Consider the following 26779-nt stretch of genomic DNA (forward strand, 5'->3'; position numbering starts at 1 on the left):
TTGCCAATCTTACAAATTTTCACATATTGCAAGGGACCTTAGTCCCTGTGTTTTGCTGGCTGCAGCCTCATTTTCCATACTTGTGGAAACTGGTTTGCATCCACCATTGGACTAAAAAGTCATCATGGCATGTGACATTGAGTAAATTTTCACACATTCTCAGGTAAGACAGAGTAGCAAAAAGTGTTTTTCTTGAAGTCATATGCAAAACCAACAGCAAGTCTGACATTCAGAAAAAAAAATCAAAGGCCTCTCCAACACTTTTTGGGTGTTTCTACAGCTCTTTAGGGCATAACACGGGTAAGTTGCATGTGTTCCTGCCTTCCTCCATGTGACCAGTGCCATTTTTTACCTAGGCCATTCCAAGAAGTGCTGCAGTGTGTCCCTCACCCTCTGATCCCTCAGTGAAAGGTATTAACATCTCAGAAACGCTGACAGGGTATCGTTCTGTGTCTGATTCTGAAACCACTGTTTCCACAGGCCTCTATTAAGAGAGTGCCCTTATCTGCAAAGCAATGTTAGTATCAGACAATGGTATTTCAGTGGCTGAGCAACAGGTATCTCAGTTCAAACACTTGTGCTTGTAGCCTTGCAGCTGTTAATGTCACAGGAATGTGAGGAGTCTCATGTTATAAATAGGTTTATATAAAAGTAGTCTTACAACAAAGAAATAAATTATTAGTACTGTCATTCCCAGCAACTCGAGGCGTAAGCCACAATCCCATACACTAAATGTTTCATGTAGAACAACAAGATTACTATACCTTTCTTATCCCATGAAATGTATAGCCTAAATGCTCATTTCCAAACTCATGCAAAGTTCACAGTTGTCGAGATTTCCAAGTTGCCCTGTTTACATTCTTTCTAAGGACTCAGTAGACTCAGTAGATCTTCAGTGTAAGCTTAACAAAGCCAGAAAAGTTTCTCTAGAGCAAATCTAGCCTTAACAGTCTAATACAAAGCACAAACATTAGTAAGAAGATTTTATTTTGTAGGAAAATACTTCTTTTAGTTATACCAGTCCTGGCAGCAGCAGGGTTCTGCTGGAGACTTACAGCACAGGAATTCTATGTACCTGGCTCGCAGATCAAAGCAAATGCTGCAAGAGTCATGGCAGTGTAGGAAAATGCTAGTACATTTTCCAAACACTGGTATCACCTCACTGTGTATAGAGATCTCAGGATCTCATGATATTTAGACTACAAAGCTGGCCTCACAGTGGTTGGTTTGCACATTACCTACAAACACCTTGTGGCAATGAAATTGGCCCTCAAGATTAAGATTCATCTGAAACTGGGGGCAAATAGGAGGCTGGGAAGAATGGAAAGGGATTCGTCCCTCTTTACAGTGAACTTTTCCTCCCTACCCTTCTGTGGGGTTTGGTTTGTGTTTTTTTCAAACTTATACAAACAGCAGTATTGATGCAGATTTAGTACCAAAGATTTTTTTGATCGCTTTCAGGAAAATCTTAACCAACCCTTGCCAAGGAGACTTAATGTGGGAGAACTTTTTTGAGACCCACTTTCATTTGGCCTACTACAATACATACCCTGCCATAATCCATCAGATGTATGACTCAGAAGCACAGAAATTCACAGCAAAAACTGCCTAAGTATGTCTTCTGATGATAACTGTAACTTGAGAGATGCATTTCTAGAAGCATCCTTTTTAACTTCATCAGGCTTAAGTCAAGCCTTAGGTACACTGTAGAGCTGAGTGAGCTGCAGCTCAGGTTAACTTGTCTCGGCACAGAAACACAGACATAACCTGAAAGTAAAGCTCATCATGTGCCTCTTAGTCCATTATTGTTTGGTGTTTTCTTTTATGGAGTCATATGTGATTTTCTAATATTAGAGTTTTTCCTGGAGACAGTTATCTCGTACATTAGTGACGGGAATTTTTATGATACAGCAGTTGCAGTATATGTTGCATTATATGAATTTGTGTTTCTTTCTTCCAAGAATCTGCTCTCAGTATTATCATCTAACTTCAGCATTCTACTTTGCTGTATTTAGCTTAAGCCAATAAAAAAATGAACACAATACACTTGTAAAAAAGTTAGCAAACCATGTTCTATCCTCTACGTAAAAACAAAGACATTATTCATTTCCCTTAACATTTAGACTTCACTGCGACTTACACAAGTGTACAAGAAGATGGTTCAGAAAAAGACACAAAAATCTGAGACTACATCATTGGACAGCACAAGGTCTCCCATGTAAAGTTTCATAAAGGACATTTCCTGAATAGGCCGTGGGACACTTATGGGTATACTTACAGTTGCTGTATGTTTTCCGTTGACTGGAAAAACAGAATGGAAAATACATACCCTTCCACGCAATGCCATGCCTGAAAGGTCACATATAAAGTGACTGTATGTCTAATGTAACAGCATTTCCTTCAAAAGCCCCAGTACTTTAAAAATGTATTACACATTCTCAGATGCGCTCTTTGGATTGGTATAATTGATTTTTTCGAAGTTTTTGAGATGCCTGAAGGTAATCATGTGCATAAACATCTACACGACTCCTCAGAACACACAACTGAAATGAAGGAGTTAAGAGTATGCTAGGTCAGTACTAAAAGCGACTGAATTTTTAAAATATTTTTCTGGTCTAGTATTTGCTGCTAACTCCATGGAACTGTACATTAATAAATCTCCTAAGTTTCAGATTTTTTTAAAGCCAAGGTTATTACTGATAGATGAGCTGGGCTGCAACCTGTATTGTTATTAGGCCTACTGTGACTTGATGTAGAAAGCAGTAAGCGCTTTGGTATAGCAAAACCTTAAGAAGATGAGAAAGGACAGTGCTGAGAAAATGCACAGAAGTTAGAATCAGAAGTTCAAGATTCTGGTGGGGTTTTTTCTATGTTTACTGTGTGACCTTGGGAAAATTATTTTCTCATAACTCAGTATTTCTACCTCTAAAATACAGATAACATGCTCTTCATCATCATGAGGCTACTTTCAACTAGCTTTTGCAGTTTGTTCCAGGATTCACAACTAGAAATAAAATTTTCTTTTTCCACTGTTAACATTTTCTTCCTTTACTATACAGTTATCAAAACGTCTAAACTATTCTATTACATATAAAAGTCAGAGATTGTAACTGAAGGGGATAAGGGATGCATAGTAGTTCATTTTCTCTACAGGAGTTACTCATCAGAAATAATTTAGACGCCCACCCACCATGCTGACTTCAGCTATCATTTAAAGGTATATTTTACTTTGTGACATGAGTCAAGTAGAACCAAGCATTTTAATGGTAAAATGTAATTAATAAAAATATATATCATGCAATTGTGTACATTCTTTGATCAATGAGCCGATAAGTAAAAATGTATTCCCTTGAGAAGGCTGAATATTTAAAATCACTGGATCAAATTTTGCTCTACAGTACATAAGCAAAAAGGAAAACTTATCTGTGGAGAAGGTGCTGGAACAGATCTATGGAGAGAAACAACTTATTAACAGATGATATAAGAGAGGGATCCTTGAAAAAGGGCTGAGGCCTCATCAGTAAGGTTTGTCCCTTGGAGTCAGCAAAGTCAAACAGATAGTAAAGTGATTTTTAGGGATTTTTGCTCTGTTAATGGGGTAAAAATCATCAGTGGAAGAAAGGAGTCATTGACCAGCAGTGTCATCCAGGAAACAAGGGCAACATTAACATAAAATCAAACCAATAAGATTTTCACAGCCTTCCCTGGATACTGCCTAGAATGAAAATCAGAGATAACTGCATAGTGCAGTCTGCTCTGAACATCAAAGAGTTGTTTCTGTCCTGTCCAGACATAAGCAAGCCTTTTCAGAGCCAGCTTCTTAGTTTCATGCACAAAAGAGCTCCATTAATGTCAAAGGATTTAAAGCCGGGAAATTCATCAAAGTTTGAACTCCAACAAGTGTTAAGGATACAGTAAGGCTCAGCCATAAAAGGAAAGAATTAAGGAAAGAATAAGACTATAGTCTTAAAAACTTACAGAAGCATTTCCAGTGCCTGGAGCACAGGGCACTGGATTCTCTACAGTAACTGCCCAGTGCTGAGCTGTGGCTTTGAGGAAATCAGTTCTCCATCAGACTTTTACTAGTTTTAATATATACTAGACTGGTCATAGTTGTAAGCACATAAGCAGAAAACTGAATATACCTCAATGTTTTCGGCAATGCCTCTCCCCTTATTTGTCTATATTAGACATGTTATGCAAGGTCACTTAAAAAAAAGAAGAGGAAAATAAGAAAAACAGGTTTAAAAACAAACCAAGAAAAATTGTTTTTCTCTTTTTTAACCAAAAGTTTCAGATCTGAATTTAGAAGATCTTCCCCAGTGCCATTGCTCACCTTTACCTTGCTGTGCAGACTGTAGAGAGAACCTGCTCAGCTCAGTCCACATCTAGAGATTCTTCTAATTTTCTCTACTGCCAGCAATAAGTGACCAGTCAACCCTTCTCCAGTTAATTCCACAGGGCCAGAGGGCAGGCCTTTTCTTACCCTTTCCAAGGGCCTGGCATGAAATAGCTATTTCTCACCCCACTTCTCTCTGTAACCTTGATCTCTTGATTGCCCATAAGCCCAGGTCTCAGCTCCCTTCTACCAGGCAGATCCTGCAGTCAAGTATTCCTTGTCACTCACCTCAGAGTCAGTTCTGGAACAGTCTAGCTTTCAAGCCCTCCCAGCAGTATTACCATCTTCTTCCAGTTCTCACCAGTTCACGCTTCTAGTACCCCTTTCCAAGCAGTCCCCAACACCCTCAGGTGCCAAAGCCAGCATTAATTAAACACAGCCCCCTCCTGGCTTTTAAAGAAACCATGTATGCTTTCACCTTAGCACGTAAACAGATGGAGTCTGGGTTTATAATAATCCTCCTACTGTTATTTAAAAATAAGAATCCTTTTGATGCTGCTGTCCCCCGCTAAAGTCTCTGAGTAACAGACACACATGGCAGAACACTTAATGTATTGTACATTATTGTACACATAATGTATTGTTTGAGGTGTATTGATACATCTTATTCAAAGTGCTGTTTTCCAGACACACTGGTTAAAACTCACTTTCTGCTGCTGCTCAGTGAAGTAAGAGAACTTAATCTGATGAAGGACAGAGCTGAGGCAGTAGCATCAGGCAGCTCAGTGGTTGATCATATTCACTGCATAGATTCCTTCTGAAAATCATTCCTCTGAAAAAGAAAAAAACACACCAATCTTTCAGATCCTGGATCATTATCTTCAGTCAGATGAGAAATAAGTTTCATGCAGTAAAAGCTGTTCTCCTTGGGCACTGCAGAGACCATTTATTTCAACTGAAGGAATTAAAAACATGAAAACTCCAAGAAACGTCATGTGAAACTCCATTCCAATAAATCACATCCACTTTAATTCTTGCTTTACCTCAAATTGTCACAGTAGAGGATGGCCAAAGGCAAAGGAAGCAAAAAACACAATTCAGGATACCCATTAGCACTGCATCAAAATAAAGCAACTGTAAATACGCTAGGGAATCCTGAAGTGTTTCAAAACACAGTAACTTCACAGAAAACATGCCTCTTTCCCACTGTGGGCCACCATCAGAAAAGGAACTTAAGAGTTACCATCTTGTGTCAGACTTCTCCTTGCTTCTTTCACTGACTCAACCCTCCTTGATTTTTTCTCAGGTGCAGAAGCCAGACCATAGTCATTTCAGAGACAGGGCTAAGGAGGCCACAGTATGTTAGAGAGCTGCATCTTGCAGCTTCCCTTCATTGTGCTGTTTCCTGAAATAGAAAGAATCCCCATCACTGCTGAACCTGCTCCATTTTTACTGGGTCACAGCACAAAGGCAGTTGGTTATTAGAGCAGGTAATGAACAAGGCAATAGTGTGAGCTGGCTGAATTCTAGCTTTTAAAAACAAAAATTACTGTAGGAATTTTCAAAATAACACAGCTGACTGTCCAACACCATTGGAAGCCATTTCTCAGAAACTTAGGATTTTGGGCTCAGATAAGATCAGTGCATTTCTGTTGCCAAAAGATGGCCACAGCCACATGCCTCACCAGAACAGCCATACAGGTAGGAATGGCACGATATCAATCAGGACTTGCAGCATAATGATTCAGCCACATGAGGTGGATCCTGATGGAAAGTGGGTTTCAGGGAGATGTAATTTCTCATCCACTATTTATGGAGGATTCCCTGAACAGAAAATCATGGCCATTAAACCACTTCACAGGGATCTCAAATCAATTCTGAATTTTTCAGTTAAAATGCTAAAACAAAACAAAAAGTCCCATGGCAATAAAGCAACATCCCCTACTAAGTACTTTGTGTCTTACTGATTACTCGCTTAAGATTTTCACAACACTAGTATTTCTTCCCCAGTTCGGGATCTCTCAGGACTGGAGACAGAGATTTGAAAAGGAACCTGTTTTGGCAAAGGACATTCAACTGAAATTCAGCAACTGAAACTCTTTGGAAGTCCCAGCCTAAGTACTAATGCAACGGTCCCAGCTATCACACATTCAGTGCAAATTACACTCTTTTTGGGTGATTTGGAAATTCAAGAGGACACCATAATGTTTCTGTTTCAACACGTGACTAACTCATAGGCACTTGCCTTTGCTTCCTCCCTCCAAGAGCTAGTGGCTTGGTTCCACTTAAGAAACATTGGTTCCAGCAGAATTCCTTGACTTCAGTTATAATTTGACTGTTATTATTTTACTTGATGTCAATTTGAAAGATCTCATCAAAAGAAAAAAGCTCATAACAGAGACCATATTTTATTGGAACTTTCATTCCAGTCCCTCTGCAATTGATAGCCAACATGTAAAGGGAAGGGCTGAGGAACAAAATAAGGAATAACAAAATGAGGAATAAATGGAATAAGGAATAAGACATTCCTGTTGACTTGTCCAGGAGCTCTGTTCTTGTTAACTCGTACATTCCTTTAAATGTGGGGGAACTGACTCAGGTTACTCATATAATAGGATCCTGAATTTGTATCCCACTTGTCCTCCACAAGTCCTAGGCCACTGAAACTCAGTTGGAAAGATTGGCTGACCCTAAACAAACGTTTTTATTATTGAAATAGCCAATAAAGCTACATCTTAAATTAATTTATTTTACTTACTGTGATTGAACAGAGGTATTCAAGAACATTTTTTGACATGGTGTGCTTTTTCTCCTAGTCCTTCATTCTGCTTACTGCATGAAAACATCATGCAAGTGCAAATTACATAGCCGATTTGCCAGTTCCCATCTTACATGAATTGTACTTTTCACATCTGACCATCAAGACATTCCCGATCTGTCTTCCTCTCAACTGAGAAACAATCTTCCTACACACCTTTCAAATAGGAAAAAATTACCATTTAGGAGAATCAAGCTAATCCAGCTAGCGTACTCCCTCACCCTGCCTGTCATGCTTTGAGTTCAGTTCCTGCTCTATTCCCAGCACAACTGAAAACACTAAGAAAGGAATGGAAAAATGTGTGAATGAAAACTGAGATGACTTTGGTTAAATCATTATTAAATAGGCAAATTCTCATCTGAAACAGTTCTGTCACTGTATTTTGTTGGAGCATTTGGCTACAGTCTCTTAACCGATGTTGAGTAGCAAATGTTTGCTTTTGCACATACTCTCTTGTGCAGATTTACGTAACTGGCAGGACAGATTGCTAGCATAAATGTATTAAATGAAAACTGTTGTGCTAGGTTTCAGTTTAGTTTGTTCTATTTCCCTTTTAACAGACATACTACTACAATAATAGCTTACTCCAGGTTATGTGTTGAGGTGGTGGTGTTAAACAGATTTACTTTATGCTTGAAAGTCCAGGAAAAATTCTGTGAGATGTTAAAAGGTGGGGTACCGAGATGCTACCCTTTGAAGAAAAAAAACATATACCAGCAGTCATTCTCCAGTGGCTGCCAAGTCTATTTTAAAATCATTATCTTTACCTGCAACTACAAAGTGTCCAAAGCATTACTTGTAAGCCACTGTGAGAAAAAATGCTGAGCCAGTTCACATGTTCTATTTACAATTAAATGAAAAATTCTCAGAAGTGTGTGTCATTTTGCTCCTCCTTTACTGCTTTAATGCAGTGAATGTATGTATCATCAGCAGAGTGAAATACTTGTTAATTCTGGTTTGTTAAAGTACATGAGCTGGGCAGTCTTTCTTCATTTGCGTAATCTAGAGGTCATATATCCCTTTATAAAATTATCTTTTAAAAGACTCTGGGAATGTGTATTTTAATGCTCAGACAATTTTTTAGAGCTCAAGGAAAAGTGGTGCTTGAGTAAGTATTTATTTGGAAGAGCCAACTGGCTCACAGTTTTCTCAGCTAAGTTCTTCAGACATCACAATTAAAACTGTTTCAACTGAAAAAATCATGAGATCAAGGCACCAAGTAATCAAACTGAACAAGACTGATATTCAGCTGACACTACTTTGTGGTAAGTATCAAAAACAATCAGTTTTGAGCTACAGTATGGCGTTAACTCCCTCTGTGACCTTGACAATCCAATTAACTGCAGTGCCCAAGTTTATCTGTGAATGGGCATGTCATTTACTCTTGGACTGATGCAACACAAAATTAGGAAGGTTTTGCATATTGGTTGCAAACTGTAACCTTTTGTCCATACTCAAACATAGGATTAGCAGTGCCTGTTTTAAGAAAGATGCAATGACAGATTAATCAGCCTTCAACTGAGAAATGCAGAGAGATATCAAGTGAAACAGGTGGGAAAAGATTCACCTTTCCCTTTATACAAATAGCATGCATTTACAACTGAATACTTAAGAGTTGAACAGCGAGCTAGAATTAAAAGGCCAACATTTATTTAGACAAACTAACTGAATATAGATCAAGTTTAAACTTCAAGAGAATTCCAGCTTTCCTTGTGTCTAAAATCAGAGCACAAGATTTGTGGAAATTGTGTAGTCGACACTGACATTTTGAGGCTGGATTGGCCCCAAGTATGAAAGCTGCCTGGCTTCTGAGTCAAGCCGCATTGCTGGGATTCATCCTGCTGACAGTTCATCTTGAATTACCTACTGCCATAACTCTGTCTTTACCCTGTACTAGGAATGTTACGCTAATAACGTGTCCCAGGGAAATGACAGGAACAGTCCAAGGAGGTTACCACATGGACAGCCTTCTTTTTATGTTTGAGCAAACTCTGGAGTTGCAATTCACAATATTTTATTGAACTCTGTGTAACGGCTTGACCTTTTGATTGGTTTATTTGCTTGTTTGTTTGCTCTTGTATATGGACAACATTAGGAACTTTGCAAAACTGCTAAGGTAAGACTGAAAATGGGAATGATGAGTCTCTGTCTTACAAGGGTAAAATTACCATAGTAGTCACTCTAAAAATATGATTCTCATCTGAGCTGCACTTGCTATGTTTTCCTAAGATTTTTCTGTAGAACTTCTGAACAATAAAATAATTTTGAAGATCCAAAATATTAGATTCTCCTGGCAGCTTTTTTTTTGCCGATACCAGAAATTAAGTTACCATCGCATGTGAATCAGACTGCTAACCGGACATAATTATATTTTAAAGAAATTCCTTCCAGTCTTTTATCAGAAGGGAAGTGAAAAGTGCGAGTTGTTCTGCAAAGTGCTCATTTATTCAGTAATGACAGAAAGAACAGACCACCGAATCTCCTGCCCCCTTACATTGCATGTGCAAAGGACAGCAAAAGTCAGAACCGCTAAGCAACAAGCAATCAGAATTGGAAAGGCCTTTTACTGAAGCTGTTAAGGAGTTTGGGTAAATGACAGTGCACATGCACCCCAGATCTGCACTCCTCTAAAGTTAGCACTTCGGTCTGAACAGTCACATTGAAGCCACCATAGAGAAATAACACCTACAGACCTTACCCAAACCAAAGGTAGTATCTTGATACTTACTTGATATTGATACAGAATTAGGCAGAGGCTCCCAGAAAGCCACACTCATTACTAGTTTATTTCTGAACTCAGAACCGTAACTCCTTCAGCAAGGCAGGGAATAAGATCCGATGTCAAAAGGATTCTCCTGGGAGAAACAGATCCTTATTTTCTGCTGCAGTGTATTCAGTTTACACGTTAATTCTCCTAACACCAGCACTGGTGAGGAACCCCTCAGTAGCTGAGAAGGCCAGCCCTGTGGGCAGCAATCATTCTTTCACATTTCCACCTGTGACGATTGTACCTGCAGTTGACAGTTACTGCAACTGAACTGTGCGGAGAGCTTACTAAAATGCCTCATAACCCTAACGAAACCATACTGCAGAAATTTGCAAAAAATGAGGGGCTTATTTACAATTAAAATATTACATATATATACAAACATGAGGAAAATTATATATTCATGAGATCTGTGACTGAACTGAGGATGAACAGCTAATGCCACAGTTGGGGAGATCAGATTGTGAGTAGAAGAAAGGACAAAAGACTTTGAGAAAGACTTGTGGAAAACTCAGAACTAGCTCTTGACAGAACTATCTAAATTTCACAAGAAAGGAAGTCCTCCAGGCTGGATCGAAACTCATGAGTTAATTAAGCAAATCACATTAAATGAGTAACAGAGAAAAATGCACAGTTGAATCTACCAGTAAGTTACTTTCCAGAAAGCAAACAGGGTTGTTTGGACAGTCTTGGTCTTCAGCTTTTTGTGCTAAGTGGTGTTCCTGAGGATGTTTCACAGAACTATTCCAAGGCCATTGGTAGGTCAGCAATGTATTTTGGAAATGTTATTTAAAATGCAAGTTTAATACTGTTACTAGTCCTTTCTAGAAAAAGAGGACAACAGATTCTGTCTCTCCACAACACAGGCACAAGTTTCTGGGAACAAGTTTGTAGGCTTTTTCTAAGAGTGCTGAGCAGGTAGAGCTCCCATAGTTTCAAATTCCCTGGCCTCAGAAGACCTAATGAGAAACACACAAGCTAGTGAATTTCACCCTGTTTTGAACAAAAACAAATACTGAAGCAAAACTGATCTGCCACTTACCAGAACAGGATTATGTGCAAATTTGTGGTCATCCTTGCTGATATACTTAACAGGGAGCAGAAAATCAGATTGCTAAAGGCCTTGTAAAGGTTCAGGTATAAGCCCTTAAATCTAAATAAGATTTTTTTCTATCATCATGTGTAGAATGGAATAATCTAACAGAACATCACCCTATTCGTTATGAAATAAACATAGCTTCCATCCATCTGGATCATGTTTTCCAGCCTAAGTCATCAATGATGCTACTTTACAAGGCTTGCCCATCTGCAAGAGAACTATTTGTGGTCATTTTGCAGCTTTTGTTATTTAAAGAGGTCTTCTAAGAGACAGCAGAGTTGGTAAGGAATTCAAAGGTTGACAAAGAGCTACAGCTAACTCCAAGGATAACAAAACATGTATTTCCATCCTGATACTCGTTAACACAGATCCCACTGCAAAAAGAAAGCCTCTGACAATCAAAATTCCTACCCCTTAAACACATTGCTGAGGGTCTGAGGACGGTTTTAAATGCACACACATACAGCATATGATGAAACTAGTACAGAGCACACAGAAGTGCCTAGCCGTGTGCCACAGAAAGTCAAATCAGATTCTGCCCTGATTTATTCCCACTTAATCCTCCTAAAGAGAATCAAGTAGCCTTGATGCAAACAGGGTATGAACGTATACAAGAGGGAGGCTTACAGCACAGTAAAAATGTTATTCAAAGCTGAAAAATGAAATATCTCCTTACATTCCAAAGCTTTCTGGCAGATGAAGGAAAAGGTATTTAGGTCTTTTGTTATACCAACTTCAGGATCAACTAATCACTTACTTGAAAAGCACCTCATTGCAGTTACCCTCTGCAAATATCCATTACTTTCATTAACCGGTAGATATAGAAGTATCTATCATCATCGGAGTTGGTTAGCATAACCATTCGTAAATAAAGATACACTAAGTTTATAATAAATTGATTTGAGCAAATTTCTTACATTTTACCATACAATTTCACTGCTGCCTCAAGACTAATCTAACAGACAATGGTTCATAGTTCTGATTAATTGTATAATAAGAAACAATTCTAAAAAAATACTTCAGTATTTCCATGGCTCAAGGCATCAGTAACCACAAACAGGCACTTTAATATCAATTTTCTAATTGCTTTCTTTATTAAAAGACACATCAAATATATTGCTGTCAGCATAATAATTTTTTTTTTTCCTAATGAGATGTATAATTTTAGCTATGAATGAATTTTGTAAAAACTGGTATCTAATAATGCTGTTGAAAAGCAAGTGTTCTATAAAACTGACTGTAGACAATGCTATGGTACGCTTTTCTTCCTTTCACAGCAACCATCCTGTTATTTTCTGTTTTGTCGTACTTTGGGGGGGAAAAAAAGTTGCAAGGTTTTTGGTTTTACAATCCGTGGTAAAACCGATCTGCTCTGTATGCACATTGACTTAGATCTGACACACCTTTCACTTAAACTGCGCTGCCTTGCAACTATTGATAACTTCAGTGCTCTGCGAAAAGCAATTTATTCCGGCATTCGACAAGATGCAAAATGTTTCCTTTGGGGGTGTAAGCTGACTTGTCAGTGGGATATTTTTGCAACTACCGTTAAGTCACAATCCATATGGCTATGAACTTTGGCCAAATATAAATACAGAAATAATTTAGACCACGATTTCCTGGCCTGGTCTGTGCATCCCGTGTATTGGACCAAAAGAGCCTACTTAATATGCATCACAGTCAGCACTCAGGCACAGTGCACACGTGGAATAGAGACTTCAGGTTCTGTAAGACACGGGGAATACTAAATCACAACGGCCGTTCTTTTAAGTAGGTTAGAGCTGCGTTGAGAAAGCGCTGCGAACGCTCGTTGCGCATTTCAGCGGTGCCATTCCTGGATTTATAATCAAAAACCCCAGGCGACACAGAGGCACTGTCGGGACTCTCATCGCGAAGGCTTTGCTGACGGCTGTGGCCCGGGAGCCCCGGCAGGGGGAGGCGGCCCTGCCCCCGCGCCCCACAGCTCCGGGGGCGCTGCCGGCGGGCGGCCCGGGGAGGCGCCTGTCCCTGGTGCTGACGGGGCCGCCGCGCCCGCCGCCCCCCGCCCCGCCCGCGCCCCCGGCCCCGCGCTGCCGGGCCGCCCACAGCCAGGCCGCGCGGGGTGGGTTCCAGTGTGTTCAGTGCTTCGGAACAGGCGTTTATTTGATTTGATTTGATTTGATTTTTAACGAACTCATAAAGCAGTGGCTCAGCCACTTTCACTCTTTCTGGAAGATACCTTTGGGAGCGTAATATTAAAAAGCAAATAATCGCATGTCACTGCTGCATAGAGGGGTGTACGTAGTGAGGAGCTTGGGTCTTGACAAAACAGCGGTCACGGTCACCCCAAGGCCGAGCAGCTTAACTTCAGTTGGGCAACGGCGCTCTTCATTCTCTATTTTTCTGAAAATTGTCTTCCAAACCCCCTGTCTCCTCTTGGGCAGCCGTTTTAACTTTTCTGTTCAGTTCAAACGACCATTACCTACCGACACCAGGAACCACTGGGGGAATAACACAACTTCACCTCCACTTTCCGAGGGAACGCGCCGCTCCCACACGTGCTGGGGGGTTCGCGGGGGCGGGAGGCGGCCGGCTCCCCGCTCGCCAAGCGCTCAGGCACATGCGCAGGGCACCGCCGGCAGGCGCGGAGCCCGCTGTCCCTGGCGGGCAGTGGCCGGCAAGCCGGGGCAGCACCCGCCTCCCGCGCCGCCTTCTAGAACGTTCCGAGTCCCTCAGGAGGGCGCCCCCCCCCCCCCCCCCCCCCCCCCCCGCGGCCGCCGCCGCCGCCGCCGCCATGGCTTCCCTCGCCGCGGCCCTGAGGGCACCCAGACGCGTAACGCCCGCTCCCCCCCCCCCCCCCCCCCGATACCTGCTCCCCCGGCGCGCAGCCGAACCGCTCCCCACAGCTTTGTGTCACCGTCCTGCTCTGCCACCGGGGCCGAGAGGTGATCTCCGTTCAACAACGGATTTTGTTACAAAGTGCTCGGCCACGGCTGATAACGGTTTCTCGGCTAACGGCCACTCCGCCACCACCCGCGGCGGCGAGCCCCCTCGCGCTCCTGCTCTCCCGCGCAGCGCCCCCTGGCGGCGGCCCCGCGCGCGGGCGGGCTCCCCTCAGCGCGGCGCCCGGCGGGCACGGGCGCTACGGGCACGCCACGCCCACGCGCGGCGGAGGCGCCCGGCAGGTCCGCGGGCGCGTTACGGGCGCGTTACGGGCGCCCACTCGGCGGCAGCGGCGCCGCCCTCGTCGCGGGAGCGGGTGGTGCCGCCGGCGCCGCCGCCTCTCCCGCCGGGGCCGCCGCCTCGCTCGCCGGGGCCGCCCTCTGGCCGCGGCCGGCGCGGGGGGATGTCCGTGGGTGCGTGTGACCGCAAGCGCCGCCCGCTGAGGGCAGCTGCTGCGGGGGCGGGAACCTGCGCCCGCCGGCCCGCTCGGGCGCCTGGCGGCGGGGGGAGCGGCCGTCCCACGCCTGCCGACACCCCCAGCCCGCCCGTCCCACCCGCCGCGGCGCGGCGCAGCGAGGCGGTGCGTGGCCGGCGGTAGCGGTGGGCGCCCGGCCGGCCTAGAGTTACCGGTTGCGCTGCTCGAGGTACGGCAAGTGGGCAAGGTGGGTGGCGCCGCGGCGCTGAGGGAAGGAGCGGCGGCGGGCGAGGGGCCCGCTCCGTCAGGCAGCGCCCCGGCGCCCCGCGGCTGCGGGAGGGAGCGGGCTCCCGCTAAGGCCGGCGGAAGGCGAACGGGCAGGAGGCAGGCGCCGGGCGAGCCGCAGGCGGCTGGCAAGGGGCAGGCTGGCGAGCGGGAGCCTCTTGCCGCCTCGAAAAAGTCTCCCTGCGGGTTTCAAGAGTTTCCCCAGTGGCAAACGTTGCCCGGTAAAGCCTTTCCTGGGAGGGCAGGAGCGAGCAGGTGGGTCATTTGTCTGAAATCTGACTGCTGGCAGGCGGCTCAGTTTAAGGTTGAATCTTGCATCCTTGGGCGTATGCGCAGGGGCACGCCGCTGCCTCAGCGTCCTGTGGTGATCCTTGAGGAATCTCTGCAATGGACACTGTACACTGACCGTGCAGGATCCCCTCTTCTAAGCTTGCTGTACATCGATTGTGCTGTGCCAAACCACCAGCTCTCTGGAGGCCAGCCGACTCCGTGCAGGTGCTGTGACACCGATGTCATATCACAGCTCAGGCCCTGGTCTGTGTGGAGCTGACAGTGACCCGCACATAGACTCTTAAGCCACTTTTTGGTGTGTTCGTGTTGGTTTGGGTTTTTCTCCTTTGCTGTTTTCTCCTGTAGGACAAAACCGTCAATTAGAATCCCCTGCAGCAAGGCACAAATTACAGTAGTCACAGCATTGCTACAACTTTTCCTGGTTTCAGCCTGGCGTTGGGGAACAGTGATAACAACAGAACGGCAGTGCATTTAGCAACCTTCTTCTGGTTCAAGTACCTGCATTAGAAACCGAGCCCTTCATTTTAATCCAGTTGCTGCTGTCGACTCATTTTGTGACCGAAAGCTGGTAATCTAAGCGCTATGGTTACATATGTTAAAAGGATGTGGTAACAACAACAGGTGTTGAGGTGTTCTTTACCTTAAAAAAAGACATGGGATATCTTGGCAAGGTAGGCGCCATAGAAGTATTAAGTATTACATGCTGTAGTGGGTGCCTTTCAAAACAATGACTGGAATGCTGGTGAGGTGAGAACTTGGTAACATACGCTTAAAGCCTTTTGGTAATACAGGGGCAAAAAAGTCACTTAAAACAGTCTGGACAGGTATCTTTTCCTCTTCCCTCAGCAGCCTGTCTCTCCACAGGTATGGTTTCCAGTTTAACATAGTTACCAAAAATCTTCAAATCTTCTAAAGGTCATGTCTGACTACATGTCATGACTACTATGATATATAGGCAGTCTTTTATGGTAGTGGAATGAGGTCATGGCAGGAAAAAAACCCAAAACACCTAGCTGAAAAAGTAGTGTGAAATGTCATTTTTCCGTAATTCTGAAAGTAGTTATGGAGGAGGACCTAGAGGTGAGGGTAAACAGCAGATACGATTAATTGGTAAGGTGATCCTGGCAGCAGCAAACAGCCAAAGAGAAAACGGTTTCAGCTCCATTTCTGAAGGGATTGTGTTACAGAGAAGGAAGATAATACTCCATCATTATACTGCTGTAGCATATCTCCCCAGCAATACTATACTCTGTTGGGACCCACAAGCCACATTACTAGAAAGGTATCAACAAAGCAAAACTTGTTGAAGCCAAGCATGATAAAAAATTTAACTTCTTAAGAAAGGTCAAAATACAGGATTTAGGACAACTTGATAAAGGGACTAGTAAGAACTCAGAAATACAAGGTTCTGTGAGAACTGAAGTATTTTGATTAAATGGGTGAAACAAAGCTGTACATGGAAGTACAAATAGGATTAGCTCAACTTAGTTCAGAGCTCAGCAGTGAAGGAAAGGAGACATCAATGAGCTCTTTTGCATTGTATAATAGTCTTGCTTTGGAAGCAATATTGAACTTGTGCTGAACCTGTGGGAAAAAAAATCTTAGCTCTCAGTAATTTTATATTCAATTTGACATTGGCAAGGAAGGAATTGAGAGCTAAAAAGCCTTTACATTTCTAATGTGTCAGTTTCAAATTCTTTAGCACTGATTACCCATTATATAGTAAACGCGCTGTTTTGTCCTGTGGATTGCAATGAAGATCAGTCCTCAAATACAGCTGTTGTTTCCTCATTATTCCATGTGGAATATAATTAACATTGGGTTAATTCAAAATTTTGGAAAACTCTAGGATTGCATACATCAGACATCTTGTTCAAAGCTTGAATTTTCTTCATGAAAGTGTCTAGGTGAGTAGTTTCTTCACATGCTCCCAATCCATTCTCATTGCCTTTCCAGTCTTCTGGAAGACTGATAATCTTACTGGGGACAGTGCAGGAATCCATGGGACAAGAAGGACACGTTTGTCATAAAGCAGAATGCTGCTTTCTCATACCGCCACTCCCTCAGTTGAGGGTGACTGAAATGAAGGCCAATATTTTTGTCTGAGTTTTTGTTTCAAAGGCATGTTTATCCAGCTTGTTGAAGATCTGTTTATCAAAGAAGAAATTATTGTTTATTCCTCCACAGGGAAAGTCTTTCACTTGCCTGAAGAAAAACATTAAATGTTGAAACCATGACCTTGCATGAAATCTTTTTATAAGCCAAAGATGCATAGTCTATTGCAGATCAGAAGTCAGACTCAAGCAATCTAATTCTGAAATGCCTAATGATACAACCTTGTTGCTGCAGTAACAGTAATTCAAGGCTCTTCTATGAGTACATCTACCGCTGCAGCTAAAATATAACTGGTGAGTAATGTGGCCAGCTTAATGAAGTAGTAGCAACTTGAACAATTGGAATTTCCATTACTTGTTTCCTTCCACCTTAATTTAGCGTTGACACTGGTGGGTTTTATTTCATTCGTTTAATGGCTATGCACTCCCAAGCATGCAGTTGTAGCTTTCCTAAAGTCAGTTCACCGTAATACAACATGGTCTCCTAGCATATGTGAGTTGTTTCTGCTGGTGTAACACCTCTGACGTAGTTGTGGAAGGACAGCTCTGCTCGGGCTCTGAGGCATTCGCTGGGGGGGGCAGCACTCTCCTCTGCTGTAGAGCCTGCAGAGCCTGGTACCCATCCAGCTTCCTCACAACTGTTCCTATCTGTCAGCTGGGTGATAGCTCAGCGAGGGACCTGCTGAGCTCTGGACAAATTTTTCTTTTGATATCTGCAGAGAAAATGTTACCCTACTCCTGGAATATGTTTGGGTTTTTTTTCTTTAAATGTCATTCCTTACACCGGTGACCCTATCTGACTCAGCACAACTTCTGTCTGAAGGAAGGAACTGCAAGCAAATCCTAGATTTTGACATAGCTGGAGAACATAGGGAAGAAGGTACACCAAGAGAAAAAAAAATGTTGTTATTGAAGCAAACAAAAAATGATTTTTTGAACAGTCTAACAGGCAGTTATGTAAAGCAACTAAAACCTCATCTAAACATCACAAGGTTCACTGTGTTCTGCTAGGTTTGTGCTGGTAGCCATGATGGCATGGTACCTGCTGCACAAATGTAGTTCCTGGGTTTGCTCAGGATATTTCACAAGGTGAGAACCCTCGTGTCTCTCACCTTTCAAAACAGGGTAGGGTTGAAACAGTCATCTGGGTGGATCACTTTCTTACTTACTTACAGGCTGATTGTATTAAGTCTGTAGAAGACAAGTGAGACCTATGATAGAGTGTCCCCAGCTAATGGAGTTGGGTTCTACGTGACTACATGCATGAGCTTCTTAACTGTTCGCACTTCTTTGTTAGGTACAGAACATTCCCCAGGCAGGCAGAGGGGAAACAAACACAGGATTGAAAGGACTTAAGAGAAGCCCAGAGAAAGAAAACTCTGAAATATTTTTACTCCCAGGTGCACTTGGTAGTGATAGTGCAGGCATGTGAAAGAGGTCCTGTTGTCTGGAAGGGGAATGTTGGCCAGAGCACCGGCGTAGCCTGTACACTTTCTTTTTAAAAGTGCCAAGCTATGCTGAACATTCATGCAGACACAGACAGAAAGGAAAGGAGTAGGAACAAGTGACCTCAGTTTAACATTTCATTCAAATGACAGTGCCCCTAACGAGATTATCACTCTAGTTTCCTAGCACATCACCCAGCCTGAAGGATCTCACAGATCCTTTCAGATGTCCTAAACTGATAAGCAAATGGCATGTTACACATGTGAAAGTAGGATAGAAGCACGAGCCTTAGATTAAACAGCATCTCTGTTTCTTGTTTCTTAATGCGTAGTTCTGTTCAGCTTGCTGTGCAGTTCTATTCTGTTCTGGGTTTTGCTTCATACTCACGCCCCATTCTTTTTCCTTTAACACAAATGACTCAAGATTTAGGTACAGGAAGGTAATGGGCACAGAATTCACAGTCCGTAAAAACATATCCTCTCTTCTAATACTTTTTTCTGTGATACTGTCTTTACTAGTGAAGCAACGATTCACTGTGCTTGTCTTATTCCTGGTTTTATTCCATTCTGAACCCTTGCAGTGGAGCCAAGAAAGAGCACTAAAAACCAGAAGTGAATTCCCAGGAAAAGGAAAGTAATAGTGCAATGAGGATTTACCTTCAATCTTTAATGTGTGCATGTGACCTTCTAAAAAAATAAACAAACCCAGTGCTAGTGTTTAGAAATGGAGCTACTAGATAAACTGGCAGGCCTGAAAACTGGCATTTGAAGTGCAAATCGCATTTTGTCTCCCTTCAAAGTCACCATCCAAACATCACTGGTTCTGGACTCATATAGGGTAGGTTACAAATGCTGTTGATGTAAATATGCCCTAGAGGTATTCGAGAGACACCAGTAACCCATTTTCTTTTAAAGCTGTGTCTTGCTATTTGTTTTGTTTTGGGCCAGTTCTACTGGCTTAGTCTAAGTTTCATTTAAATCTGTGTGAATTGCTGTGGTTTAATTTGGATGTCTGACTAAAAAAAGTGGTTATGTGGTTTAGTCTAGTGTCTGTGCAGAGCTTAATTATTCCCTTGTACAAATGGCTTTTCTGCCACTGTGAATACTAAACAGACACATTGTCTCATGGTTTTTGAAAAATTATTGGTCATCTCCTTAGAGAAAGGCTGAGGCCCTGGTAGTGTCTGCTCTCTGCCATTTCACCATCAGTTTTTCTGTCACGTTTTAAGGTAGGTGTTTGGGGTGAATGACCTATTATCAACGTTCAAACTGAGCTGCCTCGCTCTAGTGCATTATGTGGTTTTGGTCGTCTTTTTGATTATCGGAGTAGAACCCGTGCTCTTCTGCCTCTTGCCCTCCCACGTTAACGTAATGGGAATTTCTTTGTAACTGAAGGGTAAAGGCAATGGTGCTGCAGAGAGACAGGTTCTGGAGGTCCTGCACATATTAATGACTTGAAAGGGGTGAATGTTATTTAACGTTTGTAGCCTTGCCCTGAGAGAAGAAGCTTTTTGTTTGTATCTGTAGTTCTGCCAACAGCTCCTCCTCGTCACTTTTCTCTCTTATTTGAGCTATTCCAAATCTAAGGCAGAAATGCTATCCAGTGTTACTGAGCAAGGGTTATAAAGTTTTATGGAACACCTAAAAACTGGAATATAAACTATGAAAAATCAAGGAATGGGTTAAGGGAGCAGTTAGCTAGCTATTTGTATTCCTAGCCTTCTGCTTAAGTGTCATGCCTTCAGAAGACTTGTATCGAAATAATGAGACAGGTTGGTAGTGAAACTGTGCTTTTGCCACGGAAATTAAATGCTGATTAGAAGTAACCCATAATACTTCTTTCTGCATTCAAAGAGAATAAATTTTAATTTTCCCTTGAGAAAGCAAGGGCTACGGAACCAAGAGACAGACATGAGGTTGCGGGATTTTTTTGTGGTGCTAAAGGCATGTAGTGTATACTGTTTTTTTCAGTTTAACAAACCAATGCAAAAGAAGGTAAACTTTTTTTTTTTTTTTGGTGCCTTTCCTGCTACATATAGAAAGATCTATGTAAAAAGAACCTGTTTGTAGCACATTATATATCACAGTGCAATAAACGTATGTTCTGAAGTAGAAGTAACAAATGGCTATGTAGTTGTTAACAGGTTAGTAAAGAGATTTGGGTGTTTGGGGTTTAAGCACGGGATATTTTTTGCTTGTTTTATTACAAAATGTGCTTTGCCCATAAAGTAACTGAGCATGAAGAGGGGCTTGGGAAGCCTAGAAAGATCTGTCCCCTTCCCTGGGGGCTATATTAGACCTCTGAGTCATAAAGTCTTTGCATAGTAGGTGTCTGGTTACAAACCTTTTATGGGCCCTACTCAGCTGGGATATCAGCATCTGCATTATAGCTCCCATCTATTCTTGGGTGATATCAGAGCACGACTGAACAGGCAAGGCAGAAAGAGAATTGCTTTCGTTATATAAAACTCTTCCCTTTTCTCATTCTGTGTTTTTTCACGCTTTCTCTGTCTACCTTATCCTTCTGTTCTGCAGTGCCTTGTGAAAGCGGTACAAAATGGCTTACAGCGTGACTCTGAATGGTCCTGGACCATGGGGCTTCCGACTGCAAGGGGGCAAGGACTTCAACATGCCCTTGACCATCTCCAGAGTAAGTGAGCAACAAGACCTCGTTGAGCTTGTTTAGGTTGAAAAATAGCAGTGAACTAGTCATATGTACGCTCTGACATGGCCTGGCAAAATAGAGGACCTTTGTAGGTCTGAATAAAGATAATATAATGTGGACTTTTAATATACCAGTTCAAGGTAGAACCTGGCATTGATGATGCGTCAAGAAGACAGTTCTGGTTAGTACGTTTTATAGAATGATGATACTGTCTCTCTTAAACAAGCTTCTAGGTCTATTCTGTACAGTGTTTCTTTGTGCTGATAGGGACATCGCTGTTGCTGTGTCATTGGGAGAAAGGGAGAAGAACAACGGTTGGATGGGAATATAGAATTATCTTTCTAGAAAATAAACATGTAATGGCTTGTAAATACATGAAGTCTAGGTGTTAAAACTGGACAAAGGTAGGGATACATGTCCCCTCTTTTTGGGGGGAGCAAAAACTGGTTGAAAATTAGACATTTCAAGCAGTAGACTCAATAGTGCTTAAAATATGGTCTTAAATTATGCAGAAGTCTTCCATTTGCAGCTGACAAACAGCATGTGATTTAATAATTAATTACCTGATGTATCTGTCAATTACATATTAGTCCATTTATTTCCTAGCTGATTTTTTGTGTTGTCTTTTTATTTTTCCTCCTAAGAGCAATATTTTAGGGTGTTGCAGTGGAGTGCTATTATTACCTGAATTAGCTCAGTTTCTTAGAAGTTTTTAACATTGGGTGGTTTTCAGGAAACTTGTAAGCATTTCTCTTACCTACACTTCTCTTATCAAACTAGGTAGTTCTGTGTAACTTCTGGTTTGGGAACTCTGCTTTCTACTACCTCTTGCAGCTTCCTTGTGTTTGTTTTGGTGGGGTTTTTTTCCCCTCCTTCTGACAGTATCAAATTTGTTCCAGAATGCTCAGATCTTTTTAGAGACATCTTGGTTCCTCCACAAATCACCTGCAGAAGGTCTATTTTGTAGTGCAATGACAGGGGAGGTTACTTACATAACAGTGTTTAAAAGGAATACCAGAATGATTTAATCAGACAAATAGAATGCAGACAAAAGGTATGCTTCACTGCAAAAAAAGCCACCGACACTACTTTGAGAACTGGGTGGGGTTTTTTCATAGTGAAAAAATACAGTCTGTTAAGTGGTGGGTACCAAACTGATATCCCTGCAGCAGTCCTCGTTCAAAGTCATCAGTTAGCTTCTCAAGTCTTAACTATGCTGTTTCATATTCATACTGTAAAGCTCTGTATTATTATCTCCCTTATTCTTACGCACAGTGTTTCTTTCTCTGAAGACAGAGGCGCATTTACCTTAATACTAAGCCCTGTGATGATGAGAGAAACTTTTCATAACCCCTTCTTTTGCAAAGAAGGCTGTTCTGTCAGTGTTATTAAAAAAAAGCAAGCAAAACCCAATCACCACCACCACCCAAAAATAAACACACTTCATAAACTTATATTAATTTCATTAGGGTAAATAATTTTGGTATTTCTGTCCTTATCCCACACAAGGTAAGTATAGAGAGGTGCCAACGTGTTTTTGTCAGAATTTTCATGACATAGAGCCTGTGCTGTATGGTATTGATTTTATATTTTTAAGTAATTCAGTCATACCTAGAGGCTGGGGCTATGGCACTTGCACTGTATGACACAATCAGAAATGAAAACCAAAGAACCCGTTGTCTCAAATTGTGATCTCTTAAAGTGTACTCACTATGCCCAAAGGCTATATGATTCTCATGGGGCTTGTGGGAACGTATGATGAGCAGGAGTGAAACCACAATGGCTGGATTCCCAGAGATGTGGAGGAATTACCTCTTCACACAGCTGGCTACGTTTCCAGCAGTAGAAGTGTCAGAAAGCACTGTTAAATGTTTTGAACTCTTTCCCGGTGAGGCCCAGTTTTTAGTTGGGAATGTTGCTTTGGGATGGGATTGGATTTTGTAGCCTGCCACACTGCCTTAGGGGGGAAAGGCAGGCATGCAGAAATGAACGTAGCCTCTTTCAGGAGGAGCTAGAGTAGGAATGCCTGCTGATTGTAATATTTTTTAATTGGAACACAGTGTAATACATGGCTTTTGATAATATTCTTAATGTCTATTTTTCATGTAGCATCTTTCACATAAATATATCTCAGAACAGATCAGATGTTCCCCTTAAACAGCAATTTGCAGTTATAAGTGAGTTAAGCTGTGAACTTAACCATAATTGCAATCTTACCATGGGGGAAAAGGAAAGCTGTACTTACATTCTGAAGATATTCTAGGGGGGGTGGAGTGTGGGAGAGAAGGTAAGTGAGGAAAATCCCCATCTTGAGAAGGGCACACAGCTCTAAATGTTGCCAGTGGATGCCATACGCTTATCCACGGACTGGTTTTGATCTGCAGCTGCCCTGCGATAAGATCAGACTTTCTATGTGCCAGATGAGTCCTAACCCCCAAACACTTCAACTTAAAGGGTCTTATAATTGCTTTTAATACCAGATGTGCTATAGCTCTTTTGCCTACATATGTGTAGTATCCCTCTATGCAGGCAGGTAGGGTTTACATGCAGACATGCTCTTTATACTCTAACTGCCCCCAAGCAACAAGACTGTCTGTGAGTGAGCCACAGAGAACAAAAAGACTCATCTTTTTTCACGGAGGCTCTGTGCTTTTCTCTCATGCGGTGAGAGAGTTGCCTCTGAGCTCTTGAGAAAGATGACGGCAACAGCCTACCACACTGGGATTGTACATCCCGTTTATAGTTTTAAGCCTGCATGTTCCCAAGGACCTGCCTGAAAGGGGAAGCTAGTATTGTGCCAGTATGAAGCTAGCCCACACCTAGACAGAAAGTGGGCACCCTGGACTTAGGAACTAGAGTTGTGGCTTAGCTGTCTGTTGACCTGCACTCTGTCAGCCAGCCCAATTCCTGCTCAGCTTGCACTCCACCTGAGAAGCAGGGGAGAGAATCTGAAAGTCTTTAAAGCCTACTGACAAAAGCATAATAAAAGACTGTGGCATTGCTATTGCTTCTGTTTAGGAAAATGCTCTTAAAACAGTGAGCAAGCAAGGGAGTTACTCAGAGCTGTTTGACACAACAGTTTAAAAGACTTTTAAAACACTGTCTGAGACACTGTATTTTCTTCCCCTCAGGTAGGTCCAGGTGATCAGCTCACTGCTGAATAGCCAACAACATAAGACACAGGAGTCACAGTCAGTCAGCTGGGTGACAGGTGAAGATGTGTTCCCCTGAAATGGATTGTTCTGCTTATCTGTTCTTTATCTAAAAATAAGTGCCTGGCTAATGTAGGGGGGGTGGGGACAGGAAAAGAGGAGACAAAGTGGAGAAGAGTTAAGGTCACTGCAGCTTTCATGCTCCTTTAATGATGGCATTAGAAAATAACCTGGGAAAATTTAAAAAATATTTTTCTGGTCCCTACTTTGCAGACCATCCTACCTTCTAGAACAAATTCTGTCATGAGATGCCATGGGCAGGGAGCAGAGGTAGGAAAACAGTATTGACAGACTCTTAGTAAAGCTTAACATCTGTCAGTCGTACTGAAATGAATGAGACCTGCAGGTTGTTGGCAGTGCTAAGAGCTGTCACCGGTGGCATGATCGTATGAATAAATCTGGTCTTTCCAAATTGATATGGGCAGCAAAGCAGGTTACTTTCTCCTATTGCTTGCATGAACTGTATGGAAGCAAGCAGAATTCATTAATTTTATAGACCAAATCATCTGTAAGAAGGCTTTTAGGCATAGTTAATTATCTAAGTGCTGTGTTGCCATATTACCTAAGATGGTATGATTGTATGTGGATGGATGCAATAGCAGAGCCACTTCATATATTTCTGAATGACCATTGCTGAACAGCAAGCTTTTCTAGTAAGACAGACTGGCTTGCAGGTGCTGCAATGAGCTGAAAGGTGTGTGAGAACTATCATCTGAGGTAGCAGATATATTATCCAGAACAACACAGTAACTCGTGAGTGGTATATTCACTCTGATTATCCATACGATTTTCTATTTCCTAATAGAAAGGTTTTTTAAAGTTGCCTGCATTCCAAACCGAAACCCAGAGCCTGAAACTGAAGGAGACTGTTTAAACAAAACAAAAGTGTTAAGTGTATTTTGGCTTTATTTTATGAAGTGAGGAAGAAGTTGAAAACTGGTGATGATGTAAGCAGTGAGGGGAAATGGCAAACGCTAATAGGAAAAAAAAGAAATTAGCTGATCTGTATACTTATCCTGATAAAAACAGCCTGAAACAGCTCTTTGGGGAGGAAAAAACCCTATTCTAGCATTTTGCAGTCTGCATCTCTGGAGGAGCTGGAAGTCTGTTCTCGTATTTGTTGGGCTCTTTCCTTTTATTAGCATCTTCTCCTGATTACTCCCTCTCCCTCCTCCACCCCTTAGCATGCTTGTATCAGCCTCTTGCCTGTGACTAGGTTTCCTTAGGAGCTATGTGAGAGTATTGATTTCCTGTGGGCCTATAGCATATGGGGTATCAGTGCCTTACAACAGGCACGTGATGGGGGAAGGGAGGCCCTCTTTGCTTTTTTTTCTTGAATGCAGGGAAATCTCAGATTATTTGGGTCAGGCACTATTCATTCTGCAACTGTCATTTGGACGACCATGTGGTGCTGTACGTAAATTGGAATCAGAAGAGTGCAGTTTACTTGTATTCACTGAACTGAAGAAATGTAACAAGTTTACTTGAAATGCTGATTCCATATCACCTCTTAAGCATCTGTCTCTGGTGAATCGAACTGCTGAGTAGTTGTCCTACAGCCACAAGTGCAACTTTGAGAGGTTTTCTTCAGTCTCCAAATGTGAAGTTCTGCACAATACTCAAAGCTGTAGATGAGTCTTTATAATAGGTGATATTCTACAAAATCTAACAAGTAAGTCCCGTGTCCTCTGAAAGCCTGCCTTTTTAACTACTATTCAGTGGAGATGTTTCCGTTTTTCCCAAAAAACTCAAATGACTCAGTCAACCTCAGAGATGGGGAGCGAGCCATTTAATGTAATGACTGGCTTATGTCTAGATAAACTGTCATTATATCTTATGCATGAGTGGTTTCACATTCTTCCAGTCTTCTACAGTTTAACTCAAAGTAGTTCCTTGTGAGAGGAAAATGAAATACTTCCAGACTGACTTTTAAGAACACTCCAAAACTTCCTTTTCTGTTTTTGATAACACAGCTATTCTGTGGGCATCAGCATTTCTTTGGGATAATCTGCTTAATTTCTAGATCACTTCTTGAGCAACAGTCACCCCATCCAAAGCCAGAACATTCTGAATTTTATTATGTGCAGTCATTTGTCATGTGTACGAATGTGTTGGTATAATGAGAGAATGTTAGTTATTTTAGATGGTATCTTTGCTTTCAAACTAATTTACAAGCCAATTCTGGTATGTTTACAACTACCGTTATCAGAAATTATTGTATTTCTGTGAGCCTGAACCCTACAAGGAACTCCGAAACTTTCTGATTTGGTATTATTTGTTTGAGATGTTCCAGTAGTCAGCATCTACACTATAAATGACAGTTCAGTATACAGGGCATTTGTATGATATGGTTGCATCTCTCATCAAGCACAAGTGGCTTGTGTATGTTGGGCAAGGAGAGAGGGAG

General features: G+C 42.2%; 2 protein-coding genes across 14 annotated transcripts in view; one reads left to right on the forward strand and one right to left on the reverse strand.

Moving 5' to 3' along the window:
• WAPL (WAPL cohesin release factor) overlaps window positions 1–14008 on the reverse strand; it is a 159801-nt gene extending 145793 nt beyond the window's left edge. Inside the window, exons 1-2 of the mRNA XM_055721467.1 lie at window positions 13872–14008; window positions 5047–5171 (exon numbers count right to left, since the gene is read on the reverse strand). The gene's annotated coding sequence lies outside the window, so the exon portion shown is untranslated. The remainder of the gene's footprint in view (window positions 1–5046; window positions 5172–13871) is intronic.
• Window positions 14009–14452: 444 nt separating this feature from the next.
• Window positions 14453–26779, forward strand: part of LDB3 (LIM domain binding 3) — a 128646-nt gene continuing 116319 nt past the window's right edge. For 9 of the 13 annotated variants that reach the window (XM_055721473.1, XM_055721475.1, XM_055721476.1 and 6 more), the window contains exons 1-2: window positions 14453–14589; window positions 21031–21145. In XM_055721473.1, coding sequence (XP_055577448.1) covers window positions 21053–21145 — 93 coding nt within the window. In that variant the 5' untranslated portion in view covers window positions 14453–14589; window positions 21031–21052. Of the gene's footprint in view, window positions 14608–14644; window positions 14901–14936; window positions 17345–21030; window positions 21146–24291; window positions 24372–26779 lie in introns of those variants that run through there. The other 4 variants (XM_055721474.1, XM_027817178.2, XM_027817177.2 and 1 more) reach the window with 4 other exon arrangements.

The sequence above is a fragment of the Falco cherrug genome, chromosome 9 (genome assembly GCF_023634085.1).
Source record: "Falco cherrug isolate bFalChe1 chromosome 9, bFalChe1.pri, whole genome shotgun sequence".
Lineage (NCBI taxonomy): Eukaryota > Metazoa > Chordata > Aves > Falconiformes > Falconidae > Falco > Falco cherrug.